Consider the following 19,144-nt stretch of genomic DNA (forward strand, 5'->3'; position numbering starts at 1 on the left):
ATCCTGGGATTTATGAGCAAGTCGGCAATGATTTTTAACAGCCAGCAGAGCCGAGCTTGTACTCACAGACATGGTACTTAAGAGAGGTCGGGAGTGTAGTTGATTGACTGAAGACAGGTCCACATGCGAGTCCTCCTTTATACCCCGACAGATGCGCAGGCCGACCCAATGTGAAAAGAAACAGACAAAACACACCACTCTATTGGCTGGATCTCCTGCGAATCGCAATACGCTAGAATGTAAGTGCAGCTCACCTGACAGAGATCTGACACGCGGTTCTTTGTCAAATTGGCTGCGCGATTCGAAGCCAACAAATCTTCGTGGCTCGTATTCAATTAGCTTCCACAGCACCGGCAGCCGCCCCACTCCCCATTCTCTCGCTTCCACTCCGAACGAACTCTCGATAGCGCTGCACCCCTGCGCACCGTCACGGTCATTCGATCGAACATCCAGCAAATCCTGCGGTTCATCGTCCTCCGATGCCTCGTATTTCTTATGATTAATCTTGTCCAGTCACATCTAAGTTAGTCGTGTCGCTCCACAGCTGTTAGAGTAAAAAGAGGACCGTCCATCAGTATTCTGGGAAATTCACTCTCGCATAATTCGCATTGAAGGATAGGAAACTGTAGAGCATGAATTACATGATGGGATGTGGGATGTGAGATCAAGTAGGTCGATCGACATACCGCACCAGGTGTCCTGTGGAGTGTGGTATCAGTATCAAGCAAATATATACTTGCCATGCATTCGGTCATGCGTCCGCGTCCGTCGCACCCGAGATCAAGAGCCCCAGTTTTCTTGTACTAGATGCCGCTGTTGAGGCCTTTATTACGATCCAATCGTTGGTACTTTATACGCAACATGAAGAAGTGACCTTTGTGGAAATCGGATGTGGAGAGCAACTCCCCGGAGCCATTTCGATGTCTCGTCTTCACCCGACGACGCCGTCAGCCAAAGACCACTTAGTACGTTTATTGATGAGAGTACAGTGATATATGTGAGCTCCCGGTTACTAAGGGATTGTTTGTCGGGAACGTTCACAGAAATGGCCTCAGGTAGTACTCGTCAACAGGCAGGAGGGTATCAGAAGGCGTTACATTCTTGCATAATTGCTCCTTGGTGTCTCATCATGGCCGTTTCAACAGAGCTCTTCCGTATCGTCTGTGACTTTGACAGCCGCGTCGCGCCTTCACTAATTCCGTGTGGAGTTCGAGAATCGTCACAGGAATTCATATAAAAACTTGAAGTTTTAGTGGAGGTTCGAGGTATCCCAACGACTAAACCTCCGAACGCAGCTATCAACCTGCCAGAGGGATTGTTGATGTACAAAAACTTCGACATCAAAGGAAATGCACTGACACAGTCGTTTGTGACCTTTACCCGAGTATCCTGGTCTGAGATATTGAGAACGACAGACATCCACATCCAGATCAGGGAAACGATTTTCCATATATAACAATGGACCTCAACGCGGCTGAGATATATACCCAGTTGCCTTGTTGAAGGCATCAGGTCCCTTGAGAGACGGCATCTATCCAGACACATATAACTTGTCGCCTGTGCTCTGCCTCAATGGGTGTCGCAAAACTAGGGCAACGAGACAGCCTCTTCTTGCCTCCGTGGAGAGGAGCATATGTTCAGAGTAGCGCACGTAGACATAGAGGAAGGCACATTCCTACGCTCACCGGGGTCCCATAGATATCATATTCATGAGGTACCAATCCCAGGACACCCGCAATACACTGGCATGTGCTCTGACTGAGAGTTTCGCTTTCAAGCAAGTCTTCGGCAAGAAAGGATTCCAGAACTCTTGCATGGATTTTGGTCCCAGAAAGCGCATATAAAAGTAATGCTTGCAGGCTAGCACCATGGCTACTTCATGAGCGATGCTTGTTGTCCTTGACCAGAAGGATCTACTAACTTGCGGCAACTCCAGAAAAGTAAATTTCATGAATTCCGACTCTTCCCAGGACTTCGAGAGAAGTAGACCCCAGCTCACTTGTTCAGTTACGTTTGACTCTTTGATTCCACACTCGTAGAATGCTGGACGTGACCGAGGTAAATTGCACCAGGTTTCAGAACAAGATAAGAGCGACGATACTTTTGTTGACGACGCAAAGTCACAACGAAAGACACAGCTTGTGCAGAAGAGAGGACGATGGGCCACTTCCAAAGACTACAAAATGATAACTCGGAAGGTGTATAAAGTTATGTAACTCGCGGCGGTTCACCTCAGCCTGAGCTGAGCCTCGCTCAAGGGAGTCAAGGTTAAACAGAAACATATCTTGTCCATACTATTCGCCAGTACAGTTCGCGTTCTCAAATCAATCGGACCTCTTATCTCGGGCCTCTGTCATGCGAATCACCCCCATATCACTGAACCGCAGCAAGACTCGCAGCAGGCGCAGCATCTGCGGCTAGCCGCCGGAGACAGTGGCAGCGAGCTGCGCCTTTCTTTTATCTCCGTAAGCCGCACTGACAGTCTGTGCTACCACCATGATTATTGCGGACGATACCCCCAGCTCACCTGCAAAGGCGCAACAGCCCCTCTCGGCTCAACGTGGTAGCGAAGGCATGCCCCCACCCCCCGCATATTCTGGTCCGAGCACCAATTTTGCTCGCGATCCCCAGGGGTATTTTCCTCGTCCAAGCGAGGCACTACTTCCTCCAGTTTCATCTTCTACCGACGAGATCGAACCCGCGGGGAGGAGGTTCTTCAAGGCTTTTGGCGTCGCTTTCTTGATCTATCTCCTCCTTGGGCTGTTCACGCGGAGCACAATTGAGGTCGCCTACTGGGGTCGAGGAAGGGTACGCACCGGCTGTTCTGTGCCAAGGCACTTATCGAGGCCGATTTTATCATAGTTGGCTCGCATTGATCTCAGTTTCCAGATCAACCACGACGAATTTGGGTGGCCGCTCCATACTGATGGCAAGGTCGTCCGCTGCGTCAAGGGTATTTCGGATTGGAATCGGGTGCAGTTTGAAGAGTCGTCGACAGCATCGTTCGAACTACCTCTCTCTGCGGATGTCTTGTATCTGTTCGCTCGAGGATCGCTATCTTCCGGAAGCGTCACGTATGTGCAGGATACAGACTGGGAAAATAATGGCACAGTCCGAGTTGATGTAGCAGCCAAGTATGGTACGAGAGCTGTACTGGATAGAGTCAGTGTGTGCCAGCTGGAGAGGCAAGAGGGACACTCGGGCATTGGCATTCTGGTGCGCTCGGCTCGTGTATGCTATGTTTTTGCCGCTCATCGAGCATTGTCAGTCTCCGCTCAATTGGCATACATCACCCTTCGAACGGTTTGTGTTTGACGTGACAGTATACTTTCCCATCTCGCCGCACATATCTCCGCTTCGCATAGAAGCGTTTGAGACTAAGCTTCCTTCGTTCTCGCAGAGGGTGGGAGATCTGCACGGAGAAGTGGTTTTCGGTACGCTCTCCCTGCAGTCCAGCAACTCGCACATTAGTGCGGAGGTTAGTATCGCTGTTGTGCAAGTTGCGGCATAAGCCTGACTTTTGTCTACCATTAGTCGGTGTATGCGGACCGCGCGATGATACGTTCCTCCAATAGTGCTATCAAGGGGACATTCCATGCGTCAGAATCTCTCTCTCTTGTGACATCCAATGCACAGATCATAGCAAACATCACCCTTGGTCATAACGGCGCCAACAGCGCTAGCACTCAATTAACAATGAGAACGTCTAATGGGTAAGCGGCATGCTTTCCTGACCTTGCATCACCCTAACCTGCCTGTATTGCGTAGTGCCATCGAATCGGACGTGAACCTTATCTCAACATCCCCGTCCTACACAGGGGGATCGTTCAATGTCTCCGCGCGAACATCAAACAGCCACCTCACGCTGGATTTTCCACAGTCCGCACTCGACGCACACCTCGATGTTGACGCGAAAACGAGTAACGGACTCGCGACCGTGAGCCTGAACCGCGCGTTCGAGGGCCCGTTCGTGCTCCAGACGAGTAGTGCACGCCCCATAGTACAGTTCAACCAGCACGTGGAGGACCCGACAGACCTACACCGCAAGAGAGCACTCTCGTACTCAGAGAACACAGGCTTTGTGAAAGGTGAGGTGACCTGGTCCCGGCCCGGGTATCGCAATGGTGGCGTGAATGTGCGGACGTCGAATGCCCCCATCGTATTCAACTTATTGTAGATGGTGAACGGTGTGTTCATTCTCTTACTGCGTTGATTGTCGCTTATACAGCATACACCTTTAGCAGATTGCGATGGTGCTGGCACAATTTATATTCTGATTTATTCCATGTACAAATACGCTTTGCGTCGGCAGATGCTACATACATATACACTTTTTGATATCTGTTGCCTCTGAGTCTGCTATTTTCAACCGTCTATCAAGTCTTCCATCTTTGTTGCATTGCCGCCATATAGCTGCTGATGAGGTCCAAGAATATTGGCAATGGCGGTGTATTGATATGCATCTTGCTCAGGTTACAATAGATCTACGCACAACCTCTCTAGGGGGTCGTCATTTATGTGAGACCTACGTGAGACTAGTTGCAGTCAAACTTGGTGATGCTACACCCGCATTCCGTAGTTAGTACTTTAAACACGAGGATGTATCAGATTGTATCGTCCATCGCCGAATCGTTGCTTGTGTAGATTAAACCCTCTGATGCGAAGTACCTGAAGCATGCAGCACGGTGTACTATAATTATAAAACTACTACAGTACAAAATGTTTCAATACATTGTTGATGCATCATTATACGCTTATGTAATTCGCGCAAGCCTGGCCGAAGCCAGATAGTGCCCAGACATACTCACCTTATGCACTCATGCCTCGAATGACCGGTTTCCAGGATTCCTTGTGAGCGTCGTATAATAACTTTACTGTCCGTGGATCTCTAGTTGTTATAATGACTCTACTCAACCCAACTTCTACAGCGTTATTGTGCTCGATTCCTCGTACGCACATCACCTGGACTTGTAGAAGGATGATCTCGCGCTTCGGCAAATCGTTTCTATTCATCGTAGTTTTTCTCGTACGCTCGTCTCCTAGGGGCTCTTGTGTCGTAAGCTTTGACCGACGGCTATGATAGTTCCTGCTTGGTTCTATTGCACTACTACACCCTCCGTCACGTTCGTACATCGATCCGTGGACTGGAGACCTCTTCGGAGAAGGCGGAGTCGAGAAAGGGCTCCATGTTCAACCAGCTCTCAGCGAAAGCACTGTACATGGGGATGTAATTATGTCGAAACTAGGGAATGCAACGGCCAAGTGAGTCCTCAGCACCCTGCGCTGTGAGTCTTATGTTCACTGATATTTCACAAGAGCTGAGCTGGGGAGGGCGACATGGAAGCTTTTGTAAGCCCATTATTCAGCCCGCTTGACATTTTGAGCGGTTTTCTTACGGATGCATGAAGGCACACGATGACTTTGCGGTTCCCCGAGACGCCAACGCAGGACGAGAGGGATGCGCTCAACAATTATTTCCACCTTATGTCCCGTCTATACCCTTGCGGAGAGTGTGCGGCTGAATTCCAGCTACTACTTAAGAAATTTCCACCACAGGTGAGTGCTCCATACTTTAATACATAAAGCTTTCACCCATTCCATGCAGACTTCCTCTCGCAGAGCAGCGGCAACTTGGTGAGACGCTCGCGTTTCCTCGTCCGAACGCCCATGTATTGAAAATTCCTTTTTTTGTCTTCGTAGGCTGTGTGTCGTGCACAACCAAGTGAACGAACGCCTGCATAAGCCGGAATTCGACTGTGCCCACCTCGACGAGACGTACGATTGTGGGTGTGGAGACGAGCCTCCTGCCGAGCTGTCTGACCTTGCTGATCCGAGAGATATAATGGATTTGGAACGCGACTATAGTACTGACGAGCTCACGGGCGTGGGGATGATCAAGGGAGGCAGGTAGTGCCAGCCGCCTCGATACATGCCCACGGTATTTAAAAGTCTTACGCACTGTAACAACAGTGCCTGCTTGTGACTTGACTTTCAGGTTGTTATTGAATCTGTTTGTTCCCTTGCAGCTGCCAGCTTTTCAGTGCATCGGCAATGATGTGATACCACGCAGGCAACAACCGTATTGTCAATCTCTTCGGGTTGCAAGCAGCTTTCATTGATGAGAACATTCAGATCGCGCGCAGGTTCGCATGCGGTAACGTTTGCAATGAATGGGATCTCCCCACCGCTCAAGGACGGAGGTCCACAATTTGATCATGAGCTTACATACGGCCTAAGTCGATGTCTTCCGCTACGATTACAGTTTGGCCGTTGACAAAGGATTCTCACTCGCGTCGATCCTTCATTTGGATAGGCATTGATTCAGTATACTATTGAGTGACCAAACAGTGCTGAAAATGACCAAAGTGAAAATCTGACACCATCAAGCTTAATCATAGTTCCAAGAGGATAATTGATAGCTAATACATATGCAGTCAGTGTGTTGCATATAAAGAGGTATGTGAATGCTCTCACACATATTGGAAACACTTGTGAAGCTGGAATAGCGCAGTAGTAACTAGTAAGAACACAAACAGATAAAGTATTTCGTTTGTTCCTACCTTACCAAGACATGCTTAAGTACAATCAGTCCACAACCCAAGTCACATTCGGTACAATTCCCTGGCTGCTGGGAGCAAATACATCGAACGCAGATTCCGAAAGGCCAACCCGATTGTACGGGGTGCTGACGTAGTAGTCCACAATCTGGGCGACCACGGAAGTACCATTGTCTGTAAATTCAATGTCAACAGTGTTGACCATACAACATGGGAGTAACATACAGGTGACAGTCAGATTGTGGTGACATATGGGATTGCTGGAAAAATAAACGATGAGCGCACCGCCTGCAGTTGGGCATTCACAGAATGCCATACTCATTCGGATTGTATGTAGCGCCCCTGTATACTGCAGTCAGTATATCGTCATCAAACGAACACAGTGGCTACTCACGGATAATTGTTGAAAACCTCTTCAGAAACTGATGCAACGGATTGGTCGGTAGTGTTGGTGAAGCCACACGCCCCCACGCCGGGAGTAAACCAAAACACTAAGGAGGTCTGTCGTCACGTCGTTCGCAACCGAAGAGATATATCACCTACATGTTCCCGTGCCAGTTTGCGCCTTCGCAACGCCCAAGAACAGGGCCAGAAGGGCGACAGACGACTTGCTGAAGACGCACATAATCGAGTGGGAGGTGAGTAGAAGGGGGTCTCGCAACCTAAGGTAAAGGTCTCTCTGGAAATCTTATATACGATGCTCGGAGACCAATTAATCGCCCATCGAGCATGGGGTTCAATCTGATCCCTTTCGTACCTTTTCCATGCAAAGCAGATGTCGTAGAGAAGCGCTAGGGTAAGACGTTCAATGACTCCAGATGCCATTTCACCAGACTCCACCGTCTCAGACGCCCCGAGACTGTCCACTTGGACATGCCCATGAACCAAGTCGACGCCCAGTCCAGCAACTCATCAGCTTCTCCAAGGGAGGCATCATCGGGTCAATGGACATGAGGTGATCGCATACAGCCTTTTTTGAACCAATGGACGCACATCGGCCTCAGAATCCCGCAAAGCGCTACATAGGATGATTCTTCGATGCAAAAAAGATGAACTTTCTTGCACAAGGCCCGCACAGACAGTACGCAGAACTTCTTGACCACATGCACCACGCCCGTATGACCCATTGTTCGATCCAAAAAATCGAAGTTCACTGATGGATGACGAGTGTGACCATAATCGAAGCAAGATGTAACGTCAGTGTAGGCAAGATTCGGCGTTTGTTGAGACATTGGGGGACCTTATGGATATACCTCCGCTTCTTCAACGTCATGAAGGAGCATAATAAGGCGCATGACAAAAATGGAACCGCCTTTGTCGACGAAAATATTGATCAAGATGATCACCTGGTCATGGAAACATTAGATTGCAAGAATTTTCGTCTACGCAGTCACAGCGTCGACCTACTGAATATATGATCAGCACAGAACAGGGCGTCCGCTTCAAAAACCTGTCTTATGAGCACATATATCATACTTACTCGACACGGCGTTGGGATGGACAAGATCACAAATGAATTTACCACTGTACAATGAATTAGTATTTCTAACTTGCGGCCCAGACTCATCAGTCATCCTCATCCCAATTTCCTGCTTGCTGTGGTATCTTCGGTCCACCAGCAGGCTTGGACATAATAATGCTGTCCACGCTCAGCACAGAGACCGCGGCTTCAGTTGCAAGCTGGATTGCCCACGACTTCGCCGCCAGGGAATCAAGGATGCCGTGCTCTGGCGCGTTCAGGGTTCCATCTGTCTCCTCCTGTGTACACATGATCAGAAACGCGATCCGAATAACATCTAAAGTCAAATAATGAAGCGACGTACTTCAACATCCACACCCCATGCCTCGCCACCAGGCCCCTCGTGCTTCGCCCACAAGCGGCTCACGATTTCGTTGCCCTCAGCGCCGCCCAGAGCGTTCTCAGCAATTGTCCTAGGAACCACTTCCAATGCACTGGCCCATCGACGCACCGCATGTTGTGCGAGGCCCTTTAGTCCCGCACCATATGTCTCCACACGTCGTGCCAATTCCAGCTCTGTCGCTCCCGCGCCGGGCACCAATCGTGGGTCCTTCAATAGCGCCTTGATTACATTAACGCCGTCGTCCACTGCACGCTCGAGGTCGTCCAGTCGGTTTGTGGTTGCTCCACGTAATACGATAGTCGACGTCCGCGTCTTCTCAGTGGCTGCGCCAGGTGCAGAGTCGAACTCTGGGTCACCCTCGACGAGCTGTCGGAGGACAGTGACGCGATCCCCTCCAATCTCGATACACTCGAAAACGTCGACGAAGCCTGCCTCTTCCGCTGTGGGCGCACCCATACGTGCGAGTGGCGTTGCGTTCACGACGCGGCATAGACGACGGAGGTCGAATTTTGACATCACTTTCAGCACGGCGATGTTGAGGCGGTTGAGGTAGTGCATTGCGAGCTCGCCAATAGTTGATCCTGCTACGATCACCTTGACGCCAGAGTCCGCGATCTCTTGGAAAATCTAGATACCGACTAATGTCAGGGTGAGTGCACTTCAGCAGAATCTCGCAGACCTTTTCTAGTTGCTTTTCCTCTCCTCGCGTGAAGTTGAGCATCTCATCAGCATTCTTGAGTAGTACCGTGCCTTTTGTCTCTGTCTGTGCAATGTCTAACCCGCTCGTGAAGACCGCCACCTTCGCTTTCTTCACTTTTTTGACCATCCCTGTCAAAAGAAGGCACTGAGTCATACACACAAAATAGCTCAAATCACATACCTTCCGGTTCCCTGCCAAACACCATACCCCTTACCACTCTGCTTCCTGACAAGCTGCCACCCATGATCTTCACCACTCGCACGTTGTCCACGTTGAAGTTCTTCGGATTTGGTGGCATTACAGCCAGCGCGGCCTCTGCAACCAGCGATGCGAGAGTGTCCTCAACACCGTATTGTTTTGATGCAATGGCGGGCTTCAACGCAGCGGCGAGACCGGATTGCGTAAGTGGTGAGGGCAGTGAGGTTTTTGATAGATCTAGCAGGTCAATGTGAGCAAAATGCGTAAACCAGACCTTGATATAGACGAACTCTCGATCTCTTCGAGTGCTTTGGTACAAGCCAACTCGTATCCCTTCATAATTTCACTTGGATGCAGGCCCATAATCAGCAGGTGTTCTGCCTTTTTGAGAAGTTCACCGGCGAGGATGAGCACCATGTTTGTTGCATCGCCCATCTATCCAGACAGCAATGTCACTTCACAAATTGGCAACTAGCTTGAGCAGAACGTACCTCCGCCTCCTGCGCCTGCGACGCCATCACTAGCAGCTTCGCGGCAGGATGCACAACTTCGATCTCGCGAATAATGGTGGCAGCATCCGATGTTACGAATAACTTGCCCAGATGGTTGATGAGGAGCTTGTTTCTGCCTGACGAAGGAGTCGACATGACGGCTTGACCCAAATTGTTAGGCAAGGCTCAACGTACCATTTGGCCCGAAACTCGTGCGCACAAGGTCAGAAAGCTCTGCGACTGCCTGTATATTCCGCAAGACCGCATCTTCAAGGCCAGAGAGATGCTGCGAATTTTGGTTTCAATTAGCAAAGTTACAGTAAGACGATTTTTTACACCAACCTTGTAGCCGTCCTTGAAAAGCTGAAGATTGCTCGCCTTTGGTACTTTGAGAGACATATTGATGCGCTAGTCTCTTTCAAGATCGCAGCCTGGATGAAATACGCAGCCAACAAACGAGAAATCGCGACAGAGTATGCGCGCGCACCCTTCCCTTTCCAGTTTGGCAATTCGATCTCGACCATGTGACGCTCGCACCAGGCATGCCAGTGGCCACTGGCCGACTTTAACAGCCACCACCACCCTGGCCCTACTGCTGTCGCATTTTGTGCTTCGCCTTCACCCAGAAATCTTGCAATTGCGGACTAGAGTGCTTCCCCTGAGACATGCACCCATGTCTTCTCATTTCTGAGATTGTGGTCATAATCATCCAACACGCTTACATCCAGTCCGATCCAGATTCTTGTGCAGGGACGCGGACAATTAGTGCACTTTCGCGAGCATGTAGATCCTTTCTTGAACCTGCCTTAGATCGGTTGTGGAGGACTCAGTTAACGTTAGTCCCCCTCATCAAGACCCTACCTACCGACGCATGGACTGAATTTGAAGGCGACCTCGTGCGCCACGGCTCATCGTCGAGGCAGCGCATAGTGGTGAGCGACATTTTCAGCTGAGCTTGTTCAGTGAGTGACGTCATGGGGGCGATGCATAGAAGATAGTCCGGCAGCTCGCTTCAGGCGATTGGGATAGGTTTAACATGTACGCGCGTCGCATCAAGAGTCTTGGACATCCTACTCGAAAGATTGCTGTAACACGGGCAACGCATCCCTTGGATCCGAATGTCCTACACCTTCTAAGCGCATGTCGAGAAGATCTCTTGCTTCCCAACTTACACAGTCTTTGCTTGACCGTAGACGATATTGACCGGGGTTTCCTCCACCACAGCTCCCTTCTTGTTGGATCACCTTTGAAGCATTTCTCCCTGTCCTTTCTCAACGACATTCCCAAAGACACAGACTCTATGATATCCTCCATTCGGCATATTTGCGCAACTTGCGATCTGGAGGATTTCGAACTGATCAGCCTTTCCTTTCCCGGACGTGCTGCTCTCATTACAGATGTATTACGACCTCCAGCCTCATTCCGCAAATTCTGGGTATTCGACCTGTCTCATAGCCATGTCGTCCGGCTGGCTTCACTGCCGGAACTACGGGAAGTCAAGCTTGGCTTTAGATATGACAACAACCTGGATTTCCTCGCCAATGCATCTCTATCATCGTATTTCCCCTCCTTGCAGGTGCTCAATATCAGTGTGGCATCGCTTGCCATCTGTGGAGACCTACTGAGGATTATGGGCTCTGCCAACTTGCGAGATCTCTCAGTTATTCATAGCGGTCCTATAGCCTCGGACCCTAATAGTTTCCTTGAGTTCTTCACACTGTTGAACGAACACTGCTCGCATTCTTCTCTACAAGCAGTCACTATCCTGCAGTCAGGTGGCCCAGACGGCTCCCTCCGAAGTTATGCTGAGATCAGTGCCAGATCTCTCGCACCTATGTTTGTCTTTTCCAGACTCACCGACGTCTACGTAGACTGCTCGTGCACATACGATCTCAACAATGATTCACTTGCCCAAATGGCTCGAGCGTGGCCTAAACTTGAAGCACTCACTCTTGGTGTTGATCACGGATGGGAACAGCTTTCCAACATCACTTTTCATGGCCTCTCCCAGCTTGTCCGACTCTGTCCGAAACTGCACGCAATCGGAGTTGCTGTGAACGTTTCCGTAGATGATCTTCGCTTCGAAGACCCAGAGATAGCGCAGTCCTCTAATGGACGGGTTACTCGAATCGATTTGGGTGACTCTGCTATGGGGGAAGTCGATCCGGTAGCGAAAGCATTTGCGCATCTGTTCCCAAACTTGTGTTCCATTTGGATTCGGCGACCGGTGTGGCAGGAGGCATATACGCTCGAGCAGAACCGGCGAGGGGGCGATATCGCCAACGATTATTGGAACGCGGTTCAGAGACAGGTTCGAGCGTATGCCGACGCGGCAGCACAGGGGCCGTCATTCGACATGATCATATGATGGTGCCGTAAAGTCTCTTCAAATTGTAATACCACTGATTCGAATGCTATAGCATGAACGAGATTACGCTCCCCTAGATAATATTTGTATCTTTGGCGTGTTCTAGTGTGCCAATAGAAAGTTGAGTGGAGGTCAAATAAAGACACTGCGCCTGGAACTCGAGATGACATGTCTCGTGAGTGTGTGCGCTCGCCTCATTTATGTTAAGCTGTCCTTGTAGAAGCCGTCAAAGCTAGCGCCGATGAGTATTCAGAATGTCAGGTACTTTTCTATTACATCAAGCGTTCTAACTGCACTCATTGAACCTACTCATCCCTAGGCCGATTATATGAGTACGAATGACTCGACGGCATTGTGCGGACTGTATTTCTGGATTTATCCGGAAACCACACTGCAGGCTACTCTTTGTGATAATCCACTGTGAGCCGAACGTTCGTCCTTGTCAAAGGGTCGCTAATGTGTTCGTTGTCGTGTCATTGTGCCTGACGGCCGGTCCCGTGTCCTCGGGGGTAGCATCGTATCGAATTTGTATGCGACTGCTGCCAGTCTGTCATGAGGATATCTCAGCTGGCCGCATTAATGGCGCCTCGCGGGATTTCCTTGCATTGAAAATGGTCCGAGCTCATCATGCGCGTTCTAGCAGCCTTGATTCGAGAATCGATTATAGGGTACGATCCCTGAGTATGGAACCTTTGCTTGAGCTCATGCTCCTTGTCCATACATATCCAGATGTGCTCCTTGTAATCCACCCTTCGAGATACCCATAATTTGCACGAGCTAAAGCTACGTTCCAATTCTCTTATGCTACCAATTGGATACGTTAAGGCCCTATCATTCCTTAATCGGAGTCGGACCAAGCCGCCCTAAGACGAGATGATGGATCATGCTAGACTGGACGACACAAGGGTATGTTCCCACATTGGGCCTGAAGATGAGGAAGCGTCTGGGGATAAACATCGTGATCCGTTTGCGGATTGTTTTCCGGTCAGCCTTCTGTTGCCCACAGATAGCATGCTTGCTTCTCAAGCTGCTACAAGATGGGATAGGAACATCTCTGAACCTCTGGTGGCAGAATGGAACATGAGCAGTACATGGATCAACTCCACTACTGCGAACTTGTGGCTGAAATTATTTTACGATGTAGGGCACAACCGTGACGGTGAACATTCCGTCGGAACGAGGGCCGCCTTGGTGAGTCTTGGCAAGTGGTTGAGCATGAGTCTCGTGCAGGTGTTGTTCTCGTTTGGCAGTTGTCTGATCCTGCTTGCTCAACTAAGAAAACAAATGGATGAACATGTTAACTCACGATCGCCCCTTTTCTTGCGTGCATCATTTCCTGACAATAATCGGACATGTTTCATCTGTTGCGGCAGTGACCTGCATGCCCAGATGGTCTAGAAATTGCATCTGTCAAGCAGGTTGCTGTTTGCCCTTCAATTGACGAGCCTGGTACATGCCACCCGGCATCTGGATCCAATACGAGGTCAGCACCCCCATTCATTGGAATTAACTGTGCCTAAGCTGAGTGCACGGTGTAGAACTTTAGGACGTCTGGGCAGGGCACTGATATATCGGTGACACTCGAGCCACGCTTGGGGTACCGGCATTGTATCGGAGCCGTCCAACATCGTCCGCTTGGTGAGCAATGTACTTTTGCGGAAACCAGCTGGCCTCGTCTTGGTCGTAGAAATCCTTCATGAATATTGACCTAGTGTCTAGCCTGTACCGAGTCAAACGCCGTTCGAAGGTATATAATACCAGTCTCATCCCTCGTACTCGTAACTGGTGCTGAAGCCAGCTGTTGCATTGTCTTTTCAGGTCACAATGAAGCTCTACACATTTTCTCTCCCTTTCACCACTCTCGCGCTCACTTACTACGCTCTTGCTACTCCCAATTGCGGTCTACAAAGTAAGTTTTCTAACCCTATCTTCACTCGCTACCACCGACCATCGCCACAGAGCGCACCGCCTGCGAGGAAGGAGCCATCACCTTGACGTCCACCATCGCCGTCGGCGATAAGACCGTAACATGGGAGAAGCTAGCATGCCCGGGTTCAGTCTCAGCACGAGAGACCACTGATTGGGTGACGGACGTGTGCGATGGCATTTGTAAGTGCCACATTCCATGCTGAATCCGTGATTAGATGAGCAGGCTCCGTTTTCTTAGGCACTGATACATGCAACAATGAGTCAGGAGACCTGCCCCCTGAGCTCGATGATTGCGACACTATTATAGATGCTATAACGATTCTGAATGGTTCCATTGGTGCGACTTGCCCTTGTCACGTAGTCAAGCTATCATTCTGATCAGCGTCTAATGCACTCAGAGCCAACATTCACTGTAGATCCTGGGTCTGCTGAACAGCTTACTTACGGGACATGCCGCTTTTTCTTCGAAAATCTGAGCAACGACGTGCTGGAATATTGCTGGACCGCTTTGGTTCGTGACCCAAACCAGTTTTCGGGGACTTGGGCACTAACTATAAACCTGTGCTTTAGAGTAACGTGGCATCTGCTGCAGCGAGCACATGCTTCCCGCCTACCAACCCAATCTATTCGGAAGGAATCTGCGAGCCGTCCAGTGGCGCATGGCTTGTGGGGTAAGTAGCGTTATGTTGTCGAGGAGGCATACGGTGCTGAAACCTGCCAACCTCGATCTCAGCGCCGCCCATTCTTAAGGAATACGTCTGGGCTATCACTGAGAGAATTCTGGTATCGAGGCGATGGCACAATCTACTGTTATGGGATTTGCTTACCAATATGTGTTCAATTTGTATCATTTGCGTGGAAGGTCGCCCGGGTTGTGTACTATGCAATGCGTTAAGCGCACCAGCCTTTTATCATTGGGTTAGCGGCACATGCTCAAGAGGAACTGACGGCAAATCTTCTTCCTTCTTTTCCTTCGTCGTCTATTTCCTGGACTCTGTCCTTCCAGCGTAACGGTCAATACTACTCTGAGAGCTCAATCAATACAGTGAGCCGTAAATCACTCCAACTGCTTTAAGGTCCACTGGTCTTAGCACCAGTAAGGTTATCATACCAAACATAAAAAGTAATAGCATGTACACTGTAGCAGTAGTGAATAATCCTTATAGTAGGCATAATTTTGGTCTTGTGGACCCTAGACATGTCGAAGACACTGACACTTCCGAGGACGACACCAGTTTAAGCCAAGCTGAGCATCAAATCTACTGAAACACTAGTTGCACTGACAGTAGACGCATCCTACTTTCAACATCCTATGCTCTATCCGCGTTCATGAGCATTTCCAACTCCGGAAATATGTTTAAGTTGACACAACACGATGCATTTGTCCAAAGATACAAGCACAAGCACAGCTCGCCAGGTGAATGGCACGATTCTACGCAACCCTATGGTAAAACGAAGGCTGTTGAAACCCGTCGCAATCCATCACCACTTCAAATGCTCTACCATAGACGCGTCTCCAAGAGAAGATCGCTGCTTCCCTCGAGGCCAATGCAAGCCTTCAAGAACGCCTCGAGCGCGTTGCGCTGCCTGTTCAAGCTGTTGATAACGTCGGTGCCTGCAAGATGGGGTTAGTTGGCATTCACGCAAAGTCATAAGACCACACATACCAGGCTTGACGAGCGGAGCCTTGAGCATGTAGGATAGAAGAGACAGAACCGGGTACAAAGGCGCGAACTCGGTCTGCTGAGTGGAGGTGCTACGATACTTGACACGCGTCAACAACTCAGTCAAGATTGTTAAATCCAGAATGAGTGGCGTAGCCAAAAGCGAATCCTAGGCAAAAAGGTCAGCAACGGCAATGTCAATGACGGTCGCCACACTCACCTCGCACTCGTTGAAAATGTTGATAGTCGAGCGACCACCGCAGAAAATCTCCGAATAGTACTCATCGATGGCCCTCTTGGAATCCCCAACGGCAGGCACGTACTTGATGACGACGATGTGGTCTGGATGCTCGCCCTTTGCCGCCTTCGTACCCTTCGCCGCGCCCTCCTCCGCTGGCTTGTACAGTAACGCGTTAGCGTTCACCATGTCATCCACGACACTGCTCTTGCTGATCTCCTTGCTCTTGAACTGCGGCTCCGCGGAAAGATTGTGCCCATCATTATTCCCGAGATGGTTATACGACGCGATCGACAGCGGCTTAATACCCGCGTTCACGAGGAACTCGGCGAACACGGACTTCAACTTCGTCTGGCCGGACTTGAGGTCGTCACCACCGATGAATGACTTTTCACGTTCTGCGAGCTCAATTACACCCGGCACGAACGTGTTCTGGGGCGCACCGTTAACGAAGGGCTCGCCCTCGAGGATGGCAGCAACAGCGAAGACAGTCGAAGGAGAGACCTCTGAGTGCGAGGTTTTGATAGATTTGAGGAGATTGTCTGCAGTGTCGTTCACGCCCGGAATGATGTCGCTGTAACGCTCTGTGTTGGCCGTCCAGAACACGACGATACGGTCAAGACCATGTTGCTGCTTGAATCGGCGGATGTCGGCGCGAATGTGCTCGAGGTGCGCCTGCTTATCGGTGCCGGGAATAACGTTGTCGGCACGCGCCTCCTGGTTAGCAGCGATGAAGTCGGGGTAGTAGATCGACGGAAGCGGCTGTCCGAGCGCTGCCATGTGTGGGGCGACCTGACGCTGAAGATCCCAATCGAGCACCTCGGCGCGCTTCATTGCCTCGTCCATGGAAGCACCGGAGATGTCCCAGCCACCAAGGACCAAGTCATTGGGGTGCACCATAGGGAGAACATCGGAGATGGGGACATAGATGTCTTTGCCCGTGGACGAGTCTGTGCCGAGGCGGACGGTGGACGCGCGCAGGACGGAACCGATATAGTTGGGCTGCTGAATGCCAGCCTTGGTATGCCAGGAAATGTTGTGGTGGTTGGCGAGGATTGTCGCAGATAAAGTGGAACCATTATTTCCACCCCAGCCGACCATCATCAGGCTACGAACAGGCCAGCTGTCAGCATACTCCTGCGACGGACCATGAAAGGACGGGAAACGTACCCTGTCTTAGAGACCTTCCTGACGGTCTGGAACTCATACTGCTCCAGAGTAGGGGTGATAAGGTATTGGCCGTTTGTCACGGATACGTCGGCCCCACGGTTGGTGAACTTGGAAGTAATGAACTCGTCCGAGTAGGAAGTCAGGTCAGACTGCACTACAATCGGATAGGCACGACGCTGCGCCGTCGGGTGCACGGGCAAAACAGACTCGAGCTCGGACTCAGGAGTGTTGAGACCAGAGGAGTGGGCAGTGTAAGAAGCCATACTTGAGGAGATTAATTCAACAGGGGATGTGAAAAGCAATTAATGGTGATGTAGCGAGTCGCCGCAGGTGTGCTTGGAACCTCTATGGGGATTGTGGGAGCTCCCTAGTTGGTTAGAGAACATACACTAAGTCTCTGGAAAGACTGAGCGAGGGTTGGGATTGAGAGACAAAGTCGCAAAGGCTTTATACGAGAGCGCGAGCGCGATGGTGACAGTCGAGGAAGAAAGGCAACCTGCAGAAAGAAGCAGGAAATGCGGGAATTTATGGACCGGGGTTACAATTTAGCACACGTTTCTGATCCATCGATGTAGTCGCGGCGCATGTTGTTCCGATTCCAGACGCGACACGGCATCGCGCATTTCTTTCGCTGCCACTTTTTGCTTTCTCAATTTCGTGCTTTCTCAAGTCTACAACGACCACTCGCACAGAATACTGCATATAAATACAAAGCTACTACGTTCTGAAAAAATGCCTGCAAGAATGTAGCCATGCATTCGCAAGAAGTACCAGCTCGCAAGTCGCGCAATGCGTTGTGCCGAACGCGACGCGTTTTAGCCGCCAACCCTAAAACTAGCGCGCACGCTGAGAACACGCTCTTCAGTAGTCATCGAACCGTATAGAATTCGAATGCTTAGCAACCTATGGCACAAGCAGACGTGCATCGCATGAGTAAAAGCACCGCCCTGCAATGAATTGTAGCTATCACCCTCAAATTTGCCGCCCCTCTTCGTCCAGCAGCACAAGCCAGTCTTCCATACTCAGTCAGCGTCCGGTCCTCGGGAAAAGATGCACTACCTGAAGAGATGTACGACACGAATATTTTGATTCGGACTGCCACCGATACTCGGGTCTTTGCTCGACAACTGCGATTGTAATGCGATAATATCAGTGGGGGCAGTCGACCAGACAGCAATCACGTACATGTGTGTCCAATGTCTTGGATCATTGACCCGAAAGACAACAGCAGGCAAAGCGGCTGCCAGCCCTTTCCTCCGCAAGTGTCCGACCACCCTTATCGGTGGCGTATTGGTTCAGTGTCGTATGGGTGGATAAATGGCGTCTGCCTCACAGATAAGGTTTCGTTGAGATGAACTTACGACACCCAAAAGAACGGACGTAGGGGCTTATGCTTGCGTTGATGGTACGCGGGTCTTGCAGAATTTCAAAAAGCCTAAAATGTATAGGACGGGGTTAATTGAATCGACCCGTCCATTCATCGGAGGAAGCCTGAAATACCCAATTCATCGACACAGGAAGACCGCGTCAAAAACAGCACCGGCACGCGATTGCTTATCCGTTGTCACCGGGCCGCTCGATATCAACGAGCTGTCGTGCTCTCCGCACAACGATCCGTCAATGCTCTAGTAGCTCGAGCATCTCGTAAGCCGTAACCTACGGATTGAATGACTGAGTACAGCTCGTGTGTGAACGTTGAATCGCGTACCATTTTTATCGCAGTCGGATGTGTTCGTAGCAGAGGGCAGTCAGACTCAGCTGTTCTTGCTGAAGACTCATCTAGGGATCATAAGCTCCATAAGGAGGAGCTGAAATGGCACCTGTCCGACGGGTCGCAAATAATGCTGCCCCACTGAACCTTCAATGAATTGCCCCGCAATTATCCGGGGTGCGGGCGGCCATCTGTGAATGTATTTCACATCTCCATCATCTTGTCAAGCCACACATTACTGGTAGGAGGGGCATCA

General features: G+C 50.3%; 7 protein-coding genes across 7 annotated transcripts; 4 read left to right on the forward strand and 3 right to left on the reverse strand.

Annotated features, from left to right (window-relative positions):
- Positions 1–2,496: 2,496 nt before the first annotated feature.
- On the forward strand, positions 2,497–4,177 carry FIBRA_05114 (uncharacterized protein; the record flags this gene model as incomplete). The annotated part of the gene is made up of 5 exons (XM_012326892.1): positions 2,497–2,808; positions 2,863–3,216; positions 3,269–3,478; positions 3,535–3,713; positions 3,769–4,177. The coding sequence occupies 5 exons, from the start codon at positions 2,497–2,499 to the stop codon at positions 4,175–4,177; spliced, it is 1,464 nt and encodes a 487-aa protein (XP_012182282.1).
- Positions 4,178–4,978: 801 nt separating this feature from the next.
- FIBRA_05115 (uncharacterized protein) lies at positions 4,979–5,911 on the forward strand (the record flags this gene model as incomplete). The annotated part of the gene is made up of 6 exons (XM_012326893.1): positions 4,979–5,026; positions 5,084–5,262; positions 5,317–5,349; positions 5,409–5,556; positions 5,606–5,634; positions 5,701–5,911. The coding sequence occupies 6 exons, from the start codon at positions 4,979–4,981 to the stop codon at positions 5,909–5,911; spliced, it is 648 nt and encodes a 215-aa protein (XP_012182283.1).
- A 674-nt stretch (positions 5,912–6,585) lies between these two features.
- FIBRA_05116 (uncharacterized protein) lies at positions 6,586–7,182 on the reverse strand (the record flags this gene model as incomplete). The annotated part of the gene is made up of 5 exons (XM_012326894.1): positions 6,586–6,731; positions 6,783–6,817; positions 6,876–6,899; positions 6,952–7,048; positions 7,101–7,182. 5 exons carry the CDS (start codon positions 7,180–7,182, stop codon positions 6,586–6,588), a joined length of 384 nt encoding a protein of 127 aa, XP_012182284.1.
- Positions 7,183–8,123: 941 nt separating this feature from the next.
- On the reverse strand, positions 8,124–10,207 carry FIBRA_05117 (uncharacterized protein; the record flags this gene model as incomplete). The annotated part of the gene is made up of 8 exons (XM_012326895.1): positions 8,124–8,315; positions 8,381–9,046; positions 9,099–9,247; positions 9,300–9,554; positions 9,608–9,752; positions 9,809–9,945; positions 10,004–10,094; positions 10,151–10,207. 8 exons carry the CDS (start codon positions 10,205–10,207, stop codon positions 8,124–8,126), a joined length of 1,692 nt encoding a protein of 563 aa, XP_012182285.1.
- A 637-nt stretch (positions 10,208–10,844) lies between these two features.
- On the forward strand, positions 10,845–12,176 carry FIBRA_05118 (uncharacterized protein; the record flags this gene model as incomplete). Its single annotated transcript, XM_012326896.1, has 1 exon — positions 10,845–12,176. The coding sequence occupies one exon, from the start codon at positions 10,845–10,847 to the stop codon at positions 12,174–12,176; it is 1,332 nt and encodes a 443-aa protein (XP_012182286.1).
- Positions 12,177–14,000: 1,824 nt separating this feature from the next.
- Positions 14,001–14,854, forward strand: FIBRA_05119 (uncharacterized protein; the record flags this gene model as incomplete). Its single annotated transcript, XM_012326897.1, has 6 exons — positions 14,001–14,085; positions 14,136–14,285; positions 14,329–14,442; positions 14,504–14,616; positions 14,676–14,776; positions 14,839–14,854. The coding sequence occupies 6 exons, from the start codon at positions 14,001–14,003 to the stop codon at positions 14,852–14,854; spliced, it is 579 nt and encodes a 192-aa protein (XP_012182287.1).
- A 750-nt stretch (positions 14,855–15,604) lies between these two features.
- On the reverse strand, positions 15,605–17,440 carry FIBRA_05120 (uncharacterized protein; the record flags this gene model as incomplete). The annotated part of the gene is made up of 4 exons (XM_012326898.1): positions 15,605–15,720; positions 15,773–15,938; positions 15,990–17,115; positions 17,178–17,440. 4 exons carry the CDS (start codon positions 17,438–17,440, stop codon positions 15,605–15,607), a joined length of 1,671 nt encoding a protein of 556 aa, XP_012182288.1.
- Positions 17,441–19,144: the final 1,704 nt, after the last annotated feature.

Source organism: Fibroporia radiculosa (genome assembly GCF_000313525.1).
Source record: "Fibroporia radiculosa TFFH 294 genomic supercontigs, scaffold3773, whole genome shotgun sequence".
In the NCBI taxonomy this organism is placed as follows: Eukaryota; Fungi; Basidiomycota; class Agaricomycetes; order Polyporales; family Fibroporiaceae; genus Fibroporia; species Fibroporia radiculosa.